Source organism: Scyliorhinus torazame, chromosome 13 (assembly GCF_047496885.1).
Source record: "Scyliorhinus torazame isolate Kashiwa2021f chromosome 13, sScyTor2.1, whole genome shotgun sequence".
NCBI lineage: Eukaryota > Metazoa > Chordata > Chondrichthyes > Carcharhiniformes > Scyliorhinidae > Scyliorhinus > Scyliorhinus torazame.
Genome location: NC_092719.1, coordinates 14,488,188 through 14,507,609, shown reverse-complemented (window position 1 = coordinate 14,507,609; position 19,422 = coordinate 14,488,188). Strand labels below are relative to the sequence as shown.

General features: G+C 49.7%; 1 protein-coding gene across 1 annotated transcript in view; it reads right to left on the bottom strand.

Annotated features, from left to right (window-relative positions):
• LOC140387852 (uncharacterized) overlaps positions 1-19,099 on the bottom strand; it is a 180,924-nt gene extending 161,825 nt beyond the window's left edge. Inside the window, exon 1 of the mRNA XM_072471096.1 lies at positions 18,700-19,099. Coding sequence (XP_072327197.1) covers positions 18,700-18,718 — 19 coding nt within the window. The 5' untranslated portion in view covers positions 18,719-19,099. The remainder of the gene's footprint in view (positions 1-18,699) is intronic.
• Positions 19,100-19,422: the final 323 nt, after the last annotated feature.

Here is a 19,422-nt window from a genome sequence, read left to right as displayed (position 1 = left end):
GGAGATTTAAAAAGCTCGGGAGCTGCGAGTCGGAGCGGAGATTTTAAAAGATCGCGGCCTAGTTTCGGGAGCCGTTCGGAGGAGGAGGAGCAGTCTCTGTCAGGGAGAGAACCTGAGAACATCTAAGACACTCAGAAGGTAAGAAGGTAAGTAAGTGGTTTTTACTTATTTTTACTTTTATACCTTTTTCAAATTGTGTGTGTCGGGGGGAAACTGAAGTGACATCACAGAAAAGCTGTCGCCTGAGTGGCTGGTTGGGAATCTACACTAAATTTAAAAAATTAAGCATTGGTAACTAATTAAACATAATTACTTAATTATAATTTAGTGGGATATCTAAGCCAGAGATCGGAGAGTACTATATTTAGCTTTCGCATTTCTATTAGAAATCTAGTGCTAAGAAACAGATAGTTAACAGTAACTTTGAAAAAAAAATTGAAATATATATATATATTTTTTTTTATTTTAATTTTAATTAATTGACGCAATGTCAGTTAGAGGGGTGCAGTGCTCTGACTGTGAGATGTGGCAGGTCCGGGAGGCTTCCAGCGTCCCAGATGGCTTCATCTGCAGCAAGTGCACCCAACTGGAACTCCTCACAGACCGCATGGTTCGGTTGGAGCAGCAATTGGATGCACTTAGGAGCATGCAGGTGGCGGAAAGCGTCATAGATCGCAGTTATGTAAATGTGGTCACACCCAAGGTGCAGGCAGAGAAATGGGTGACCACCAGAAAGGGCAGGCAGTCAGTGCAGGAATCCCCTGTGGTTGTCCCCCTCTCAAACAGGTATACCCCTTTGGATACTGTCGGGGGGGATAGCCTATCAGGGGAAAACAGCAGCAGCCAGAGCAGTGGCACTACGGCTGGCTCTGATGTTCAGAAGGGAGGGTCAAAGCGCAGAAGAGTAATAGTAATAGGGGACTCTATAGTCAGGGGCACAGATAGGCGCTTCTGTGGATGTGAAAGAGACTCCAGGATGGTATGTTGCCTCCCTGGTGCCAGGGTCCAGGATGTCTCCGAACGGGTAGAGGGCATCCTGAAGGGGGAGGGCAAACAGGCAGAGGTCATTGTACATATTGGTACTAATGACATAGGCAGGAAGGGGCATGAGGTCCTGCAGCAGGAGTTCAGGGAGCTAGGCAGAAAGTTAAAAGACAGGACCTCGAGGGTTGTAATCTCGGGATTACTCCCTGTGCCACATGCCAGTGAGGCTAGAAATAGGAAGATAGAGCAGCTAAACACGTGGCTAAACAGCTGGTGTAGGAGGGAGGGTTTCCGTTATCTGGACCACTGGGAGCTCTTCCGGGCAGGTGTGACCTATATAAGAAGGACGGGTTGCATCTAAACCGGAGAGGCATAAATATCCTGGCCGCGAGGTTTGCTAGTGTCACACGGGAGGGTTTAAACTAGTATGGCAGGGGGGTGGGCACGGGAGCAATAGGTCAGAAGGTGAGAGCATTGAGGGAGAACTAGGGAATAGGGACAGTGGGGCTCTGAGGCAGAGCAGACAGGGAGAAGTTGCTGAACACAGCGGGTCTGGTGGCCTGAAGTGCATATGTTTTAATGCAAGAAGTATTACGGGTAAGGCAGATGAACTTAGAGCTTGGATTAGTACTTGGAACTATGATGTTGTTGCCATTACAGAGACCTGGTTGAGGGAAGGGCAGGATTGGCAGCTAAACGTTCCAGGATTTAGATGTTTCAGGCGGGATAGAGGGGGATGTAAAAGGGGAGGCGGAGTTGCGCTACTGGTTCGGGAGAATATCACAGCTGTACTGCGGGAGGACACCTCAGAGGGCAGTGAGGCTATATGGGTAGAGATCAGGAATAAGAAGGGTGCAGTCACAATGTTGGGGGTTTACTACAGGCCTCCCAACAGCCAGCGGGAGATAGAGGAGCAGATAGGTAGACAGATTTTGGAAAAGAGTAAAAACAACAGGGTTGTGGTGATGGGAGACTTCAACTTCCCCAATATTGACTGGGACTCACTTAGTGCCAGGGGCTTAGACGGGGCGGAGTTTGTAAGGAGCATCCAGGAGGGCTTCTTAAAACAATATGTAGTCAGTCCAACTAGGGAAGGGGCGGTACTGGACCTGGTATTGGGGAATGAGCCCGGCCAGGTGGTAGATGTTTCAGTAGGGGAGCATTTCGGTAACAGTGACCACAATTCAGTAAGTTTTAAAGTACTGGTGGACAAGGATAAGAGTGGTCCTAGGATGAATGTGCTAAATTGGGGGAAGGCTAATTATAACAATATTAGGCGGGAACTGAAGAACATAGATTGGGGGCGGATGTTTGAGGGCAAATCAACATCTGACATGTGGGAGGCTTTCAAGTGTCAGTTGAAAGGAATTCAGGACCGGCATGTTCCTGTGAGGAAGAAGGATAAATACAGCAATTTTCGGGAACCTTGGATAACGAGAGATATTGTAGGCCTCGTCAAAAAGAAAAAGGAGGCATTTGTCAGGGCTAAAAGGCTGGGAACAGACGAAGCCTGCGTGGAATATAAGGAAAGTAGGAAGGAACTTAAGCAAGGAGTCAGGAGAGCTAGAAGGGGTCACGAAAAGTCATTGGCAAATAGCGTTAAGGAAAATCACAAGGCTTTTTACACATACATAAAAAGCAAGAGGGTAGCCAGGGAAAGGGTTGGCCCACTGAAGGATAGGCAAGGGAATCTATGTGTGGAGCCAGAGGAAATGGGTGAGGTACTAAATGAATACTTTGCATCAGTATTCACCAAAGAGACAAAATTGGTAGATGTTGAGTCTGGAGAAGGGTGTGTAGATAGCCCGGGTCACATTGAGATCCAAAAAGACGAGGTGTTGGGTGTCTTAAAAAATATTAAGGTAGATAAGTCCCAGGGCCTGATGGGATCTACCCCAGAATACTGAATGAGGCTGGAGAGGAAATTGCTGAGGCCTTGACAGAAATCTTTGGATCCTCACTGTCTTCAGGGGATGTCCCGGAGGACTGGAGAATAGCCAATGTTGTTCCTCTGTTTAAGAAGGGTAGCAAGGATAATCCCGGGAACTACAGGCCGGTGAGCCTTACTTCAGTGGTAGGGAAATTACTGGAGAGAATTCTTCGAGACAGGATCTACTCCCATTTGGAAGCAAATGGACGTATTAGTGAGAGGCAGCACGGTTTTGTGAAGGGAAGGTCGTGTCTCACTAACTTGATAGAGTTTTTCGAGGAGGTCACTAAGATGATTGAAGCAGGTAGGGCAGTGGATGTTGTCTATGTGGACTTCAGTAAGGCCTTTGACAAGGTCCCTCATGGTAGACTAGTACAAAAGGTGAAGTCACACGGGATCAGGGGGGAGCTGGCAAGGTGGATACAGAACTGGCTAGGTCATAGAAGGCAGAGAGTAGTAATGGAAGGATGCTTTTCTAATTGGAGGGCTGTGACCAGTGGTGTTCCACAGGGATCAGTGCTGGGACCTTTGCTGTTTGTAGTATATATAAATGATTTGGAGGTAAATGTAACTGGTCTGATTAGTAAGTTTGCAGACGACACAAAGGTTGGTGGAATTGCGGATAGCGATGAGGACTGTCAGAGGATACAGCAGGATTTAGATTGTTTGGAGACTTGGGCGGAGAGATGGCAGATGGAGTTTAATCCGGACAAATGTGAGGTAATGCATTTTGGAAGGTCTAATGCAGGTAGGGAATATACAGTGAATGGTAAAACCCTCAAGAGTATTGAAAGTCAAAGAGATCTAGGAGTACAGGTCCACAGGTCATTGAAAGGGGCAACACAGGTGGAAAAGGTAGTCAAGAAGGCATACGGCATGCTTGCCTTCATTGGCCGGGGCATTGAGTATAAGAATTGGCAAGTCATGTTGCAGCTGTATAGAATCTTAGTTAGGCCACACTTGGAGTATAGTGTTCAATTCTGGTCGCCACACTACCAGAAGGATGTGGAGGCTTTAGAGAGGGTGCAGAAGAGATTTACCAGAATGTTGCCTGGTATGGAGGGCATTAGCTATGAGGAGCGGTTGAATAAACTCGGTTTGTTCTCACTGGAACGAAGGAGGTTGAGGGGAGACCTGATAGAGGTATACAAAATTATGAGGGGCATAGACAGAGTGGATAGTCAGAGGCTTTTCCCCAGGGTAGAGGGGTCAATTACTAGGGGGCATAGGTTTAAGGTGAGAGGGGCAAGGTTTAGAGTAGATGTACGAGGCAAGTTTTTTACGCAGAGGGTAGTGGGTGCCTGGAACTCGCTACCGGAGGAGGTGGTGGAAGCAGGGACGATAGTGACATTTAAGGGGCATCTTGACAAATACATGAATAGGATGGGAATAGAGGGATACGGACCCAGGAAGTGTAGAAGATTGTAGTTTAGTCGGGCAGCATGGTCGGCACGGGCTTGGAGGGCCGAAGGGCCTGTTCCTGTGCTGTACATTTCTTTGTTCTTTGTTCTTTTGTATCCCCCTCTCTCTTTATGGTTGTGTCTGTGGTTCTTCTGTGGATTCCCCCTCTTCCTTTCTTATTGGCTGTTGGCTACAAACAGGTCTTGGAGCAGATTGGTGAATGACTCCCACGCTTTGTGGAAACCTTCTTCCAACCCCCGGGTGGTGAATTTGATTTTCTCCATTTGTCGAAATCCCGAAAGGTCGGATAGCCAGTCCACAGCTTTGGGTGGTGCTGCTGATCGCCAGCCGAGCAGGATTCTCCAGCGGGTGATTAGGGAGGCAAAGGCAAGGGCATCTGCCCTCCTCCCCATGAAGAGTTCTGGCTGCTCTGATATCCCGAAGACTGTCACTGTCAGGCACGGCTCCTCCCTCAGCCCACAACCTTGGACATTGCATCGAAGAAGGTTGTCCAGAATCCGACAAGTCTGGTGTAGGAGTACCTGGTGAAGATGTGACTCCTCTGGTGTGGCTGGCAAATGGATCCACGAACCTGGAATGGGGTGAGAAGAAAGGAGCTGCTGGAGCAGGAGAGTCTTCGTTCTGTGCCACAGGATACGATGGTGGAGGGCAGGGGTGTTGTTCTGCCCGCCCAATGGTCAACGGAGCAGTTAGTGGAGTTCCTGAACGCTACATTCAGCCAGCAGAGAAAGGAGGCCCTGAAAGACCTGGCCAAAGTGGTGGGGCCGATTAAAGCAGGGATCAAGCGAGTGGAGCAGAGGCTGGCGACCCAGGGTCGGGTGATCCAGAACGTGGAGGAGGCGGGAGGGGAGCATGAGGAGCCATTGGCCTCGCCGGTGGCCCAGGCGGGGCTGATACGGGGGGGCCCACAAGAGGTTTACGGAGAAGGTGGAGGATCTGGAGAACTGCTCCAGAATCATAATTTGAGGATTGTGGGGATGCCTGAAGGCATCGAAGGTGCGGAGGCCGGCACATATGTGGTCAAAATGTTGGAGCCGTTGATGGGGGAGGGGGCCAATGTCCGGCCCCTGGAGGTTGACCGACGCACAGGGCACTGAGGGGGAGGCCGCAAGCGGGCGAACCACCAAGGGCGATGGTGGCGCAGTTCCACCGGTTTCTGAATAAAGAGAAGCTACTTCGGCGGGCGAGGCAGACAAAGAAGTGTACGTGGGAAGGAAACGAGCTGCGGGTGTATCAGGACCTAGGAGCAGAATTGGCGAAGAGGAGGGCCGGGTTTAATCGTGTCAAGGCTCTTTACGATGGGGGTGAAGTTTGGAGTGCTGTACCCGGCCCGCCTCTGGGTGACTTTCAAGAAGTGTGAATATTATTTTGGCACGCCAGAGGAGGCGATGGAGTTTATGAGGGACAGTGGGGGCAGCAGGGTGGCGCAGTGGATAGCACTGGGACTACGGCGCGGAGGACCCGGGTTCGAATCCTGGCCCTGGGTCACTGTCCATGTGGAGTTTGCACATTCTCCCCATGTCTGTGTGAGACTCACCTCCAGAACTCAAAGATGTGCAGGTTAGGTGGATTGGCCACGCTAAATTGCCCCTTAATTGGAAAAAAAAATAATTGGGTACATTAAAAAAAAATGTAAATGAAGGACAATGGACTGGCAGGGGAAGGAGGACATTGAACTTTGGAGGAGTTTGTGTGAAGGTTTCTTTGTTCTCGGGAAACTTTTCCCCTTGAAATGTTCCTTTTGTTTTGATGGTGAGGTGTTTGGAGGGCAGGCCCTCTGTGGGGGAATGTCAAGGGTGAGTACACCTGTTTTGCTTTCTGGGGGAGCGTGGACGGAGGGGGGAGAGAATGGGGCGGTAGGGGTTTGGAGGCCTTGGGCGGGGCCATCATGCTAGCTGAGCGGGCTAGTTAATGGGAGTGCAGTGGGAGTTGTCAGGAGATGGAGGTGGGGGAGGGGGAGGTGTTTTGTTTTGGAGGGGAGGGTTGCTGACACGAGTGCGGTTGTTGTGGTGCAGCTGGAAAAGGAACGATGACAATGGACATCCGAAGATGAGCCAGGAGGTTTGCATGACACCGGCCGGGGTCTGGCCCAAAAAGGGATATGGTTGATCAGCAAGGGAGCTCTCCGACCAGGCTGTTCACATGGAACGTGAGGGGGCTGAATGGGCCGCTCAAACGGTCACGTGTGTTCGCGCACCTGAGGAGTCTGAAGGCGAACATGGCTTTCCTGCAGGAAGCATACTGAAAGGTAGGGGACCAGACAAGGTTGAGGAAATGATGGGTGGAGCAGGTGTTCCACTCGGGACTGGATATGAAGACGAAGGGGTGACGGTGCTGGTGAATAAGCGGGTGGCGTTCGCGGTGGGGAATGTTGTGGGTGGGGGAGGGGTTTGTGATTGTGAGTGAGAAGATGGAGGGGCTGCGGATGGTCCTGGTAAACGTTTATGCCCCAAATTGGGATGATGTAGATTTCATGAGACGGGCGCTGGGGAAAATTCCTGACTTGGACTCGCACCGGTTGATTATGGGGGTGTGGATTTCAGTACAGTTATAGAGCCAAGCCAAGAAGGGTGCTTTTCTAATTGGAGGGCTGTGACTAGTGGTGTTCCGCAGGGATCAGTGTTGGGACCTTTGCTGTTTGTAATATATATAAATGATTTGGAGGAAAATGTAACTGGTCTGATTAGTAAGTTTGCAGACGACACAAAGGTTGGTGGAATTGCGGATAGCGATGAGGACTCTCAGAGGATCAGCAGGATTTAGATATTTTGGAGACTTGGGCGGAGAGATGGCAGATGAGTTTAATCCAGACAAATGTGAGGTAATGCATTTTGGAAGGGCTAATACAGGTAGGGAATATACAGTGAATGGTAGAACCCTCAAGAGTTTTGACAGTCAGAGAGATCTAGGAGTACAGGTCCACAGGTCACTGAAAGGGGCAACACAAGTTGAGGGAGTCAAGAAGGCATACGGCATGCTTGCCTTCATTGGCCGGGGCATTGAGTATAAAAATTGGCAAGTCATGTTGCAGCTGTATAGAACCTTAGTTAAACCACACTTGGAGTATAGTGTTCAATTCTGGTCGCCACACTACCAGAAGGATCTGGAGACTTTAGAGAGGGTGCAGAAGAGATTTACCAGGATGTTGCCTGGTATGGAGGGCATTAGCTATGAGGAGAAGTTGAATAAAGGCGGTTTGTTCTCACTGGAATGCCGGAGGTTGAGGGGTAACCTGATAGAGGTCTGCAAAATTATGAGGGGCATAGACAGAGTGGATAGTCAGAGGCTTTTTCCCAGGGTAGAGGGGTCAATTACTAGGGGGCATAGGTTTAAGGTGCGAGGGGCAAGGTTTAGAGGAGATGTACGAGGCAAGTTTTTTACACAGAGGGTAGTGGGTGCCTGGAACTTGCTGCTGGAGGAGGTGGTGGAAGCAGTGACGATAGTGACGTTTAAGGGACATCTTGACAAATACATGAATAGGATGGGAATAGAGAGATACAGACCCCAGGGTGAGGTCACGGCCGCCACACTGTGGGAGGTACTCAGGCCAGTGGTTTGTGGGGAGTTTATTACAATTCGGGCAAATAGGGAGAAGGCAGAAGGGACAGAGAGGGCAAGGCTGGTGGAAGAGATTCTGAGGGTAGACAGGAGATTTTCGGATGCCCCGCAGGAAAAATTGTTGAAGGAGAGGCAGAGGCTCCAGGTGGAGTACGGATTGGTGTCCACGGGGAAGGCGGTGGGTCAGCTGCGGAGGGCCAGAGGAGCAGTGTATGAATATGGTGAGAAGGCGAATAGGATGCTGGCTCACCAGCCGAGGAAGCAGGAGCAGCAAGGGAGATTGGTAGAGTAAAGGACGAGATGGGAAGGGTGATGTTGGACCGAGTGGGGGTGTATGGGGCATTTGAGGCCTTTTACTGGAGATTATATGAGTCAGAGCCCCCGGGTCGGGATTCTCCGAGCCCGCGCCGTGTCGGAGAATCCCCGGGGAGCAACGTGAATCCCGTCCCGCCAGCTGCCGTATTCTCCGGCACAGTTTTTCACGGCACGCCGGTCGGGGGCCGTTGACAGCGGCCCCCCTGGCAACTCTCCGTCCGTTTTTGGCCAGTCGCGCAGGCATGGGTTACGTATGGTCTCACACGGCGGGACCTGGCAGGTAGGTTGGCGGCGGCGGTCCTCGTGGGGGGGTGGGGGGGGGACCGACCCCGGGGGGCCCCCCACGGTGGCCTGGCCCGCGATTGGGGCCCACCGATCTGCGGGCAGGCCTGTTCTGTGGGGACACTTCCGCGCCGGCCCCTGAAGGGCTCCGCATGTGAACTCGTGCAGTCCCTTCGGCGCCGGCTGGAGCGGCGCCAACCACTCTGCCGTCCACCCTGGCGGAGAATTCCGCACTTTCGGGGGCTGTTGACGGCGGAGTGGTTGCCGCCGGTTCTCCCGCCAGCGCGGAACAGTCCCCCAGAAGGGAGAATCCCGCTGCCCGGCCGTCGGGGAGAGAATGCGATGGTCCCTCAATGGGCTGGTGTTTCCCAGGGTGGATGAGGAGTTGGTGCAGGGATTGGGGACCCCTATCGGGGTGAGGGATATGATGAAGAGCATGGGGGCAATGCAGGCAGGGAAGAACCGGGCCCGGGTGGGTTCCTGGTGGAGTTTTATAAAACTTGGGGGAGGGGATCTGGGGCCACCTCTGGTGAGGCAATACAATGAGGCCAGGGAGAGGGGTGGACCCCCCCCCCACCCCCACCCCCCTACACAATTGCAGGCATCCATCGCTTTGATATTGAAGAAAGACAAGGATCCAGAGCAGTGTGTGTGGTACCGCCCGATATCGCTATTGAATGTAAATGGCAAGTTGCTGGCAAAGGTGTTGGCTTTGCCAATTGAGGGCTGTGTCCCGGGGGTGATTGGCGAGGACCAAACAAAGTTCGTGAGTGGGAGGCAGCTGTCGGCGATTGTGAGGAGGCTGCTCAATGTAATCATGATGCCTCCGTGCGGACAGCAGGTGGAGGTGGCAGTGGCGATGGACTCGGAGAAAACTTTCAACCGGGTGGACTGGGAATATCTGCGGACGTAATGTCCGAGGTGTTCTGGGTGTAGGTGGCCCCGAGTCTAGAAGTAGCGATATTCAGGGTGTCGGAAGTCCAGGGGGCGAGAGAGGCCGATGTTTTGGCCTTTGCCTCCCTGATAGCCTGGAGACGGATCTTACTTGGATGGGGGGGCTGGGTGCCAGCGGAAGCAGGGGTGTGGGTGAGTGACCCGGCAGATGTCCTGAGGCAGGAGAAGATAAGGTTCGGCCTGAGGGGGCCGGTTGATGGGTTCGCTCAGAGGTGGAAGCCGTTCATTGACTTCTTTAAGGAGGATTGAGGAGGTCAACAAAAGGAGATGGAAGGGAGGGTAAGGGGTTAAAATGGGGAAGGCAGGATGAGAAGTGGGTGAGGGTGGGGAGTGGGGGGAAGTGGGTGTTGATTATTTATAATGTTGTATAATTCTGCTTCGGATTGTTATTATGAAAATGCCTGAATAAAATATATATATTTTTTTAATGTGTTCATAATTTGAAAGTTGAGTCCTCTGTTGCTTGCATGGAAACCAGCCACCATTATTCGATTCTTTTCACAGACAAAATGACTGTTTAGGAACCTGTGCTTGAAAAATAATTGAGCTGGAAGTGCTTTCCTTTCCTTTGAATCTGTTGCTATGCAACGGTGCTCTGGCCTTCATATACCAGCTATTCTGAAGTTGAGTCTTGAACCTGAGGGATCGGAAGTAATCGTGATTGAAAAGGATGGGCAGCACGGTGGGGGCAGTGGGTTAGCACTGCGGCCTCACGGCGCTGAGGTCCCAGGTTCGATCCCGGCTCCGGGTCACTGTCCGTGTGGAGTTTGCACATTCTCCCTGTGTTTGCGTGTGTTTCGCCCCCACAACCCAAGGATGTGCAGGTCTGGTGGATTGGCCACGCCAAATTGCCCCTTAATTGGAAAAAATGATTGGGTCCTCTTAAAAAAAAAAAAAATTTTTAGTGATTGAAAAGGATTTTGCAATCTCTATCTATGCTGCTGCCTTGCAGATCTAAGAGTGGTTCGGATCATTTGTACTTTTTACGCTGTAAAGCATTTTGGGATATCCTGTGTTCATGGAAGGCGCTATGTGAATGCAAGGTTTTTTTTGAAAAGAGGTGCAACATTAGGAGCTAATGAACAATGACAGAATATAGGAAACTGAAGTTACCTCATTAAAGTTAAGAAACAGGTACAAAAAAATTGTGTTTATATCGTGACCTTTCATGACCACTACAGATCTCAAAGAACTTCACAGCCAACAGTCTTTTTTTTGCAGGGTAGTCACTGTTGTAATATAAGAAACATATATATTATATATGTAGTTAGATATAAGATATATATATTTTTTTTTTTTTAAATATGTTTATTCAAAGTTTTTCCACCAAAAATTTTCAACCAATTAAACCCCACCCCCCCGAAACAGAAAAGAAAAAGTGAAAAGAACAGAACAGAACATAAACATATCAATCAAACATAATACAAAACTTATACAGTGGGTTTCTCCCACACATATTAACCCTCCCATATGCTTTTTTTTTACAAGTACCCCTAGGAAAAAACCCTCCCCCGCCCGCCCAAATACCCCTCCCCCCCCGGAAAGAGACCCCCCCCCCCCCGGGTTGCTGCTGCTGCTGCCCGACTTCCATCTAACGCTCCGCGAGATAGTCTAGGAACGGTTGTCACCGCCTGAAGAACCCCTGCACAGGCCCTCGTAGGGCAAACGTTATCCTCTCCAGCTTAATGAACCCTGCCATGTCATTTATCCAGGCTTCCACACTGGGGGGGCTGATATAAGATATATATAGGCACCATTACAATCGATGTAGCATGCCAAATAAGGATTGAGAACATTTGTTCTGCTGATCTTTTCTTCAAAGTACGCATCCTGACTTCCCTTTTCTAAAGTTTAGGAATAATTTAGCCATGCCGTGCTGAAACAAGTACTGTGTTACCAATGTGACTTCCTGAAAAAACCCGTGATTCAGATTTCCCAAATCTTGTAACGAACACAAGAACTTTGAACTTCCTGTTCCGATCTTCGGCCTTTCACTGGATATTCCAATTGTGCTAACAACAAGGGCCACTTAAACAAAAGAGTCCTTGTTTCCTGCAAACCAAGGTGAGATCTTCGATGTGTATTATCTGATAGTGTGACCTAGCGCTGAGTTGAACAGACAGCCCGAGTTGCTGTGCCTGCTCACTTGAAATGCTGCAGGTCATCTACCACCAAGTCACTGATTCTACCACCTTTTCTACGGTTATGTGAGAACAAATATTAATAGCACAAACTCCTGAAATGGCTGTGGTCCAGACTGTCGTGTTATGTAATTTGGAATAACACAAGCTGCCACTTGATGCAGTTTTGAGTAAAAGATGCTCCAGACTTTGAAGTGAGTTCAATGTGTTTTATTGAACTACTAGCACAGTTCTCAATGAGTTCGACTTTCTGCTAATCTAAATGTCGTAACTCAGTCTAACTGAACCAGCCTTGCTCTAAGCCACGTGCTGGGGTGTGATGCTGAGGATACACCTTGTCTCACTCTATAGATGTTGGTCTGTGGAAAGAGGCGGGGTGTGAGTGCCTCATCCCTTTTATAGTGAGATACCACCCCTGAGCGTCCTGACTGCCCATTGGTCGTGTCCTATTCTATGTGTTCATTAGCTGCATGTTTGCATATCATGACATCTCCCCCTTTTTTTAATGTTTTGTTGGTGTATGTGAATGTATTTACATGTGAATGAGTCTGTCTAATGTGACTGATAGAGGACAACAGAACAGAGCAAACAAAACAAATGCTCATAAGTCCAGTCTCTGGGGCTTGCGTCTGATCCTGGTCGACCACCGGAGAGGTGGCGGAGGGGACGACGACGCCTTGACAGGCAGAATGGAAGCCTGACTGGTGGCCTCATGGTACGAGGTATCAGGAGGTGGCAATTCAACACATGGAAATGGAGGAGAAAGTGGTTGCGGGCAGGCACTTTGCGCAGTGCCTGTCGATTCCTTCGCACGATGGAGCCATCAGCCATACGTATAACATAAGAGCGGGGTGCGGCCTGTCGAACAACGACAGCCGGGGCAGACCACCCACCATCCGGTATCTGGATCCTTACAGTGTCTGCCGGGATAGCACGGCCAGATCGGTGGCATGGGCATCATAGCCCTGCTTTTGACCATCTCTGAGCTGCTGCATCTTCTGCAGCACCAGGAGGTGATCCAGGTTGGGCAGGTATATGGCTGGAAGCATCGTCCGCAGTCCCTATTCATCAGGAGTTGAGCCGGCGACATGCCAGTGGACAATGGAGTCGCCCTGTACGCGAGCAGCGCAAGGTGTATGTCGGAAGCAGAGTCCGCGGCCTTGCAGATGAGTTGTTTCACAACGTGCACCCCTTTCTCGACTTTTCCATTGGACTGCGGATAGAGCGGACTGGAGGTGACATGCTGGAAATTGTATGACCTGGAAAACGTGGACCATTCTCGACAGTTAAAGCACGGGCCATTGTTGCTCATGACGGTGATTGGGATGCCATGCCTTGAGAACGTCTCCTGACAGGCTTTGATGACAGTCCGAGAGGTGAGGTCCGGGAGCTTCAGCACCTCAGGGTAATTCGAGAAATAGTCGATGATCGTAGTCACGACCATTCGCATGAAAAAGGTTGATGCCAACCTTGGACCACGGAGAGGTCACTAATTCATGCTGTTGGCGCGTCTCCTTGCTCAGCGCTGGCTGGAACCCCTGACAGGTAGCATAGTTCAGGACCATGTTCGTGATGTCCTGGCTGATGCTGGGCCAGTAGACAGCTTGCCGGGCTCTGCGTCTGCACTTCTCGACGCCCAGGTGTCCCTCATGAATCTGGCACAGCACCAAGCTCTGGAGACTGAGCGGAATGACAATGCTGTCCAGTTTGAGGAGGATGCCATCAATCACCGTCAGGTCATCCGGGAGAGTGCTAGCACACAGCTGCACCTGCGATTCGATGTTCTGGATGATCTCCAGCGGCTCACTGGGTGACGGAGCGGGACAATGCATCAGCGATGATGAGCTCCTTGCCAGGTGTGTACACCAAGTTTAAGTCATACCTCCTAAGTTTAAGCAGGATTCTCTGCAACCGAGGCGTCATGTCGTTCAGGTCCATGTGGATGATGTGGACCAGAGGCCTATGATTCGTCTCGACAGTGAATGTCGGCAGGCCGTAGACATAATCATGAAATTTGATGATGCCGGTGAGAAGACCCAAGCACTCCTTCTCAATCTGTGCATATCTGGTTTCAGTGGGCGTCATCACCCTTGATGCGTAGGCTACTGGTGCCCAGGATGATGTGTCATCTTGTTGAAGCAAACCGCACCGATGCCATCCTGACTTGCATCTGTGGATATCTTTGTCTCCCAGTCCGGGTAAAAGAATGCCAGGATTGGTGTAGTGGTGAGCTTGGCTTTCAGCTCTATCCACTCTGTCTGGTGTGCCGCCTTCCACTCAAATGCAATTGACTTTTTCACCAGGTTGTGTAGCGCAGTGGTGTGTGTGGCCATGTTTGGAATGAATTTGCTCACAAAATTGACCATACCCAAGAAGCGCAGCACCGCCTTTTTGTCCTCGAGGACCTTCATCGCCTCGATGGCCTTGATTTTGTCTGTGTCCGGGCGCACACCATACTGTGACATCTGGTCACCTAGGAACTTGAGCGTGGATGTGCCAAAACAACATTTGGACCTGTTTAACTTTAGGCCGTTAGCATGTACACGGCGGAATACCGTCTGGAGACGGGACACATGTTCTTCAGGGGTCGTGGATCATATGATGTCGTCCACGGACACACAAACCCCTTCAATGCCTTCCATCACCTGCTTCATGATGCGATGGAATATCTCCGATGCCGAGATGATGCCAAATGGCAAGCGATTGTAGCAGTATCTGCCAAAAGGCTTGTTGAAGGTGCAGAGCCTTCTGCTGGACTCTTCCAGCTGGATTTGCCAAAATCCCTGTGATGCATCCAATTTGATGACGAAGCGCGCATGTGCCATCTCACTCATGAGTTCCTCCCGCTTCGGGATGGGGTAGTGTTCCCGCATGATATTCTTATTGAGATCCTTGGGATCAATGCAGATGCGCAGGTCCCCCAAAGGCTTCTTTACGTACACCATCGAGCTGACCCAGTCAGTCGGTTCGGTGACCTTGGATATGATGCCTTTTTGCTGAAGATCCTTGAGCTGTGCCTTCAGGCGCTCTCTCAGTGGAGCAGGGACTCGTCGTGGTGCGTGGACCACTGGCTTGGCATCAGGCCGTAGCAGAATCTTGTATCGATACGGCAGCGTGCCCATCCCGTTGAACACATCTGGATACTGGGCGAGGATGTCGTCGATGCCGGCCTGAAGATCCACATGGGAGGATGGGTTAGGTGGGTTAGGTGGATTGGCCATGCTAAATTGCCCATAGTGTCCAAAATTGCCCTTAGTGTTGGGTGGGGTTACTGGGTTATGGGGATAGGGTGGAGGTGTGGACCTTGGGTGGGGTGCTCTTTCCAAGAGCCGGTGCAGACTCGATGGGCCGAATGGCCTCCTTCTGCACTGTAAATTCTATGATTCTATGATGTTGTGGTGTAAACCTTTTGAATGAGGTTCAGCTGCTTGCAGGCGTGCGCACCTAGTAGGGATGCCCTGTCCGGCTTAACAATTTCAAAGCGTAACCGTGCTTGTACGTGTCAGTTGGATACGTGAAGATGGCAGGATCCCAGTGCCGTGATGGCATTCCCGTTGTAATCCAGGAGCTTGCAGGCAGCTGGAAGGACCATGGGGGGGCTTTTTAATGCGTCTGAAGTCTGCCTGTGAGAGGACGTTGGCAGGGGCACCTGTGTCCAGCTTGAACTGGATGGGGCAGTGGTTGACCTTCATCACTGCTCGCCATTCGTCCTCAGAATCCACAGCTAGGATGGATTGGACTTGCGATGAGTCTGATGTGGCATATTCACACTTTGTAATAATGCCCACAGTGTAGACGTTGTCCAGGTATTCAGCATCTGGATCCGTTGCACTGCCGGGATCAGAATCCTGTAGGCGTTGTTGCAAACTCCAGGATGCGCCGTCGTCGGAATTGGGAGCGCTGGCTCCTGACTGGTGGTGCAGATCTGCACAGGGCTGCATAGTGGCCTGGCTTCCCGCAGTTTAAATAGCATCTGCCTCTTGCAGGACAGTGTTTCTTTAAATGGGCGGTGCCACAGTTCGAACACGTCATGACGTCGGCGTCCTGACGTTCCGTGCGTCGTTGCACATGCGCAGTGCGGGTTTCGGCCGCTTCGTTACCCTGTTTGCATCGCGCATGTGTCGGGCCCCGGGAAGAGCACGCAAAATGACCGCTTTCGTCAATGTTGAGGCACTGAATCCAGATGGCCTGCACACTCTCCGCCTCGTGGGAGGCTAGTTTATCATTTTCTGCGTTTTGTACTGGGAATAGTGATTTTCAGCGTGCTCATGCACCGTGCATGTTTCAATCGCGACTGGCAGGGTCATATGCTTGATCTTCAGTCACTGCTCTCTCAGAGGATCAGAGTGAACTCCAAAAATGATTTGGTCTCTGATCATGGAGTCAGTAATATCACCGAAGCTGCAGGATTACGCTAGCAGCCTAAGGTTCATTAAATATGAGTTGAAGGATTCGTCTTTACCTTGCAATCGCTGCTTGAATATGTAGCGCTCAAAGTTTTCGTTGGTGTCCACCTCACAGTGGTTGTCAAACTTGTCCAGGATGGTCTGAAACTTTGTCTTGTCCTGGTCTTTGGCGAAGTGAAAGGAGTTGAATATTTCCAAGGCGTGATCACCCGCTGTGGTGAGGAGAAGAGCTATCTTCCGTGCATCAGACGCATCATTGGGGTCTGATGCTTTGATGTAAAGCTGAAATTTGTGCTTGAATGTCTGCCAGTTGGCACTGAGATTGCCGGAGGTCCTGAGCTGGTGAGGAGCCTGAATCTTTTCCATTGTGCCGGTATACATTCGCTGGTCGTCATGGATCTTGCTGAGTTGAACTAACTAGATTGAACAGACTCCTGGTATCAGGTTGTGTTATGTAATTTGGAATAACACAAGCTGCCACTTGATGCAGTTTTGAGTAAAAGATGCTCCAGACTTTGAAGTGAGTTCAATGTGTTGTATTGAACTATTAGCACAGTTCTCAATGAGTTCGACTCTCTGCTAATCTAAATGTCGTAACTCAGTCTAACTGAACCAGCCTTGCTCTAAGCCACGTGCTGGGGTGTGATGCTGAGGATACACCCTGTCTCACTCTGTAGATGTTGGTCTGTGGAAAGAGGCGGGGTGTGAGTGCCTCATCCCTTTTATAGTGAGATACCCCTGAGTGTCCTGACTGGTCGTGTCCTATTCTATGTGATCATTAGCTGCATGTTTGCATATCATGACACAGACTTCCTCTTAAGGTGCATCAGACTGTCAGATATTTGAGTCAATAGACAAGGGATATTTTCACTATACGGCTGCAGAACTTAACTTCACATCGAATTTAGAAACCAGCCATTTGGGCCATCAAGTGTGTACCGGTGTTTCTGCCTCAGTCAGTCTCCTACCACTTCTAGCCCTATCAGCATATCCTTCCAACTTCCCCTAATGGCATCTATTTCATTTGCCTCAAACTATTTCATGTGAAGGTGAATTCTACATTTGAACATACAGTTTCCGGGTAAAAACGCTTTTCCTGAATTTTTTCATTGACTTTTTTCGGAACTATCTCTTACTTATTGACTCTAATTTTGGATTCTGCCGCATAGAATTCTCATACGTTGACAGTTCATGAGAACACATTTCATCTGAAACTTTTACTGCAGCCAACAACATTTCGTAAATAATACAGCTGCTGTCTTCTGCTGCTGAAGTCCACACTGTATCCTCATCAGGCAATCAATGGGTGCAATTTAACACCCAAAGAAGAGTCTTGATTTGGGCATGAATAGCAGGGTGTTTCTCTGCGCCTGCAGCACCAAGAGCGAATGCAGGTTTTCTTTGGCCTTGGCGAAGAACGTCCCACAGAGACCGCACTTACCTGACTTCCTGAACTGCAGGAAGAGACCGGAGTGCCATTTTTAAATGCCGCCCCAGTCTTGTGACCGCTCCCTCGGACTCCGCACCGCAACCTCCAGACCCTTCAAATGACCTTTTGGGGGACATCCTCGAGGTCCCCCCTCACCCACCTCTAAAGGGCAGGGCACCAAGGAGACGGATCCCTGGCACGAGCAACATGGCACCCAGGCAGTGCCCCTGCCAGCTTGGCAGTGCCATCTGGGCATCCTGGCAGGGCCAAGGTGGCACTGCCCAGGGGCCCGGATAACACTCCCAAGGTGCCAGGGTGGCTATGCCAAGCTGCCCAGGTGGCAGGGGGAGTGCCAGGACACCACCCTGCCCAGAGACTGCACACCTGGGGGCCTCCAATGGCTTGTGAGACATCCCCAGGTGCCGGTACACGTGGTCCACGCTTCAGATTTGTTTTATTGTCACGTGTACTGAGGTACAGTGTAAAGTATTGTTCTGCATACAGTCCAGACAGATTGTTCCATACATGAAATAAAACATAGGACTTATATAAATACACAATGTAAATACACAGGCATCGGGTGAAGCATACGGAGTGTAGTACTACTATTAGATCAGTTCATAAGAGAGCCATTCAGGAGTCTGGTAAAAGCGAGGAAGGAGCTGATTTTGAATCTGTTTGTGCGTGATCTCAGACTTTTGTATCTCCTGCCCGATGGGAGAAGTTGGAAGAGAGAATAACCTGAGTGGTAGGGGTCTTTGACTATGCTTTTTGATGGACTGTCTTTCCCCTGTGTACTCTTATAACATTTGTAACTTAGGTACACAGTTTTTGGGTAGTTGTAAGAAGGGACCTCGGTTGGGGGGAGGGGGGGTGGAGGAGGTGCGGGTCGGTGGTGTGGTAACGCGACCCCTTTAAGGGGGTCGGCTCCACGGACCATGTGACCAGCTCGAGGCCAATCATGCAGGTGAGTGTGAACCCCAGCCAATAGGGAATTTGCATGGGGCCCTTGAAGCAGGGTTCCGGGCAGTGTGGACCAAGGAGCCAGTGTTAAGACCTGTTATATTGTGATCTGTGCTTGTTACTTAAGTCCTTTTGTCTTTCATCAATGAACCCCTTTTTTAACTACTGGAAACCTCCAGTGTATGTCTCGAGCCACACATATATTTACTCCATATTTCACTCTCAATAGTAAAACCAGATATCTGTACAAAACGTCAATATATATATATGTATTAGATATGGATATCATATATAAATAAGAAATGGTTTACTCACCCAAACCATCATCTGCCATTTTGTTCTGAGCATATATTGCTGTCTTGTGTAACCTATTTCTTAACCATCAAGGTGGTATCATTCACGTCACTTTTGACATTAAGATCAGGAAACATGGAATGTCGGGGATTGCTGGAGCAGTCCCACTTCTCACTAAACCAGGAGGTTACATACTGGTCATCCAGCGTGATACAGAGAGGCTGACTAAAGAGGTTTTTTAGTGCCAAAATAATAAGTGTCTGTTCTGAGGTGAAAATCATTCAGCAAAAAAGTCTACAATTACACAATACAAATAAACTGTTCAGCTGTTGAAATGGTCAGTTTAAACTTCTAAACTCTTGGCAAGGGAAGGGGAACTAACACAATAAAATACATACAGAATGCGGAATGGATCTGCAACGCTACAAAGTGAAGTTCCTTAACTTTGGTAGAGACTAACGAGAATACCCCTCCTTAATTTCAGAAGGAGTGCTGCGCAAACTGACGATCAGATTACATCAATACTGGATTCCAGTTTGATCTTGTTTGTAGGGATATGAACTGGAAACACTTCTCTCAGGTTTTATAATTATGCAGTGAATAAGAAGTTAAATTTTAACAAGAAGTGCGATAGAAATCCAAATGTTTGACCATGTCTTTGTACCATTGATTGTTCTCCAACTTGTTATATGCTTTGGCCAATTATTGATTGTGTCCACTAAGCGATATTTAATCATTCTCTGA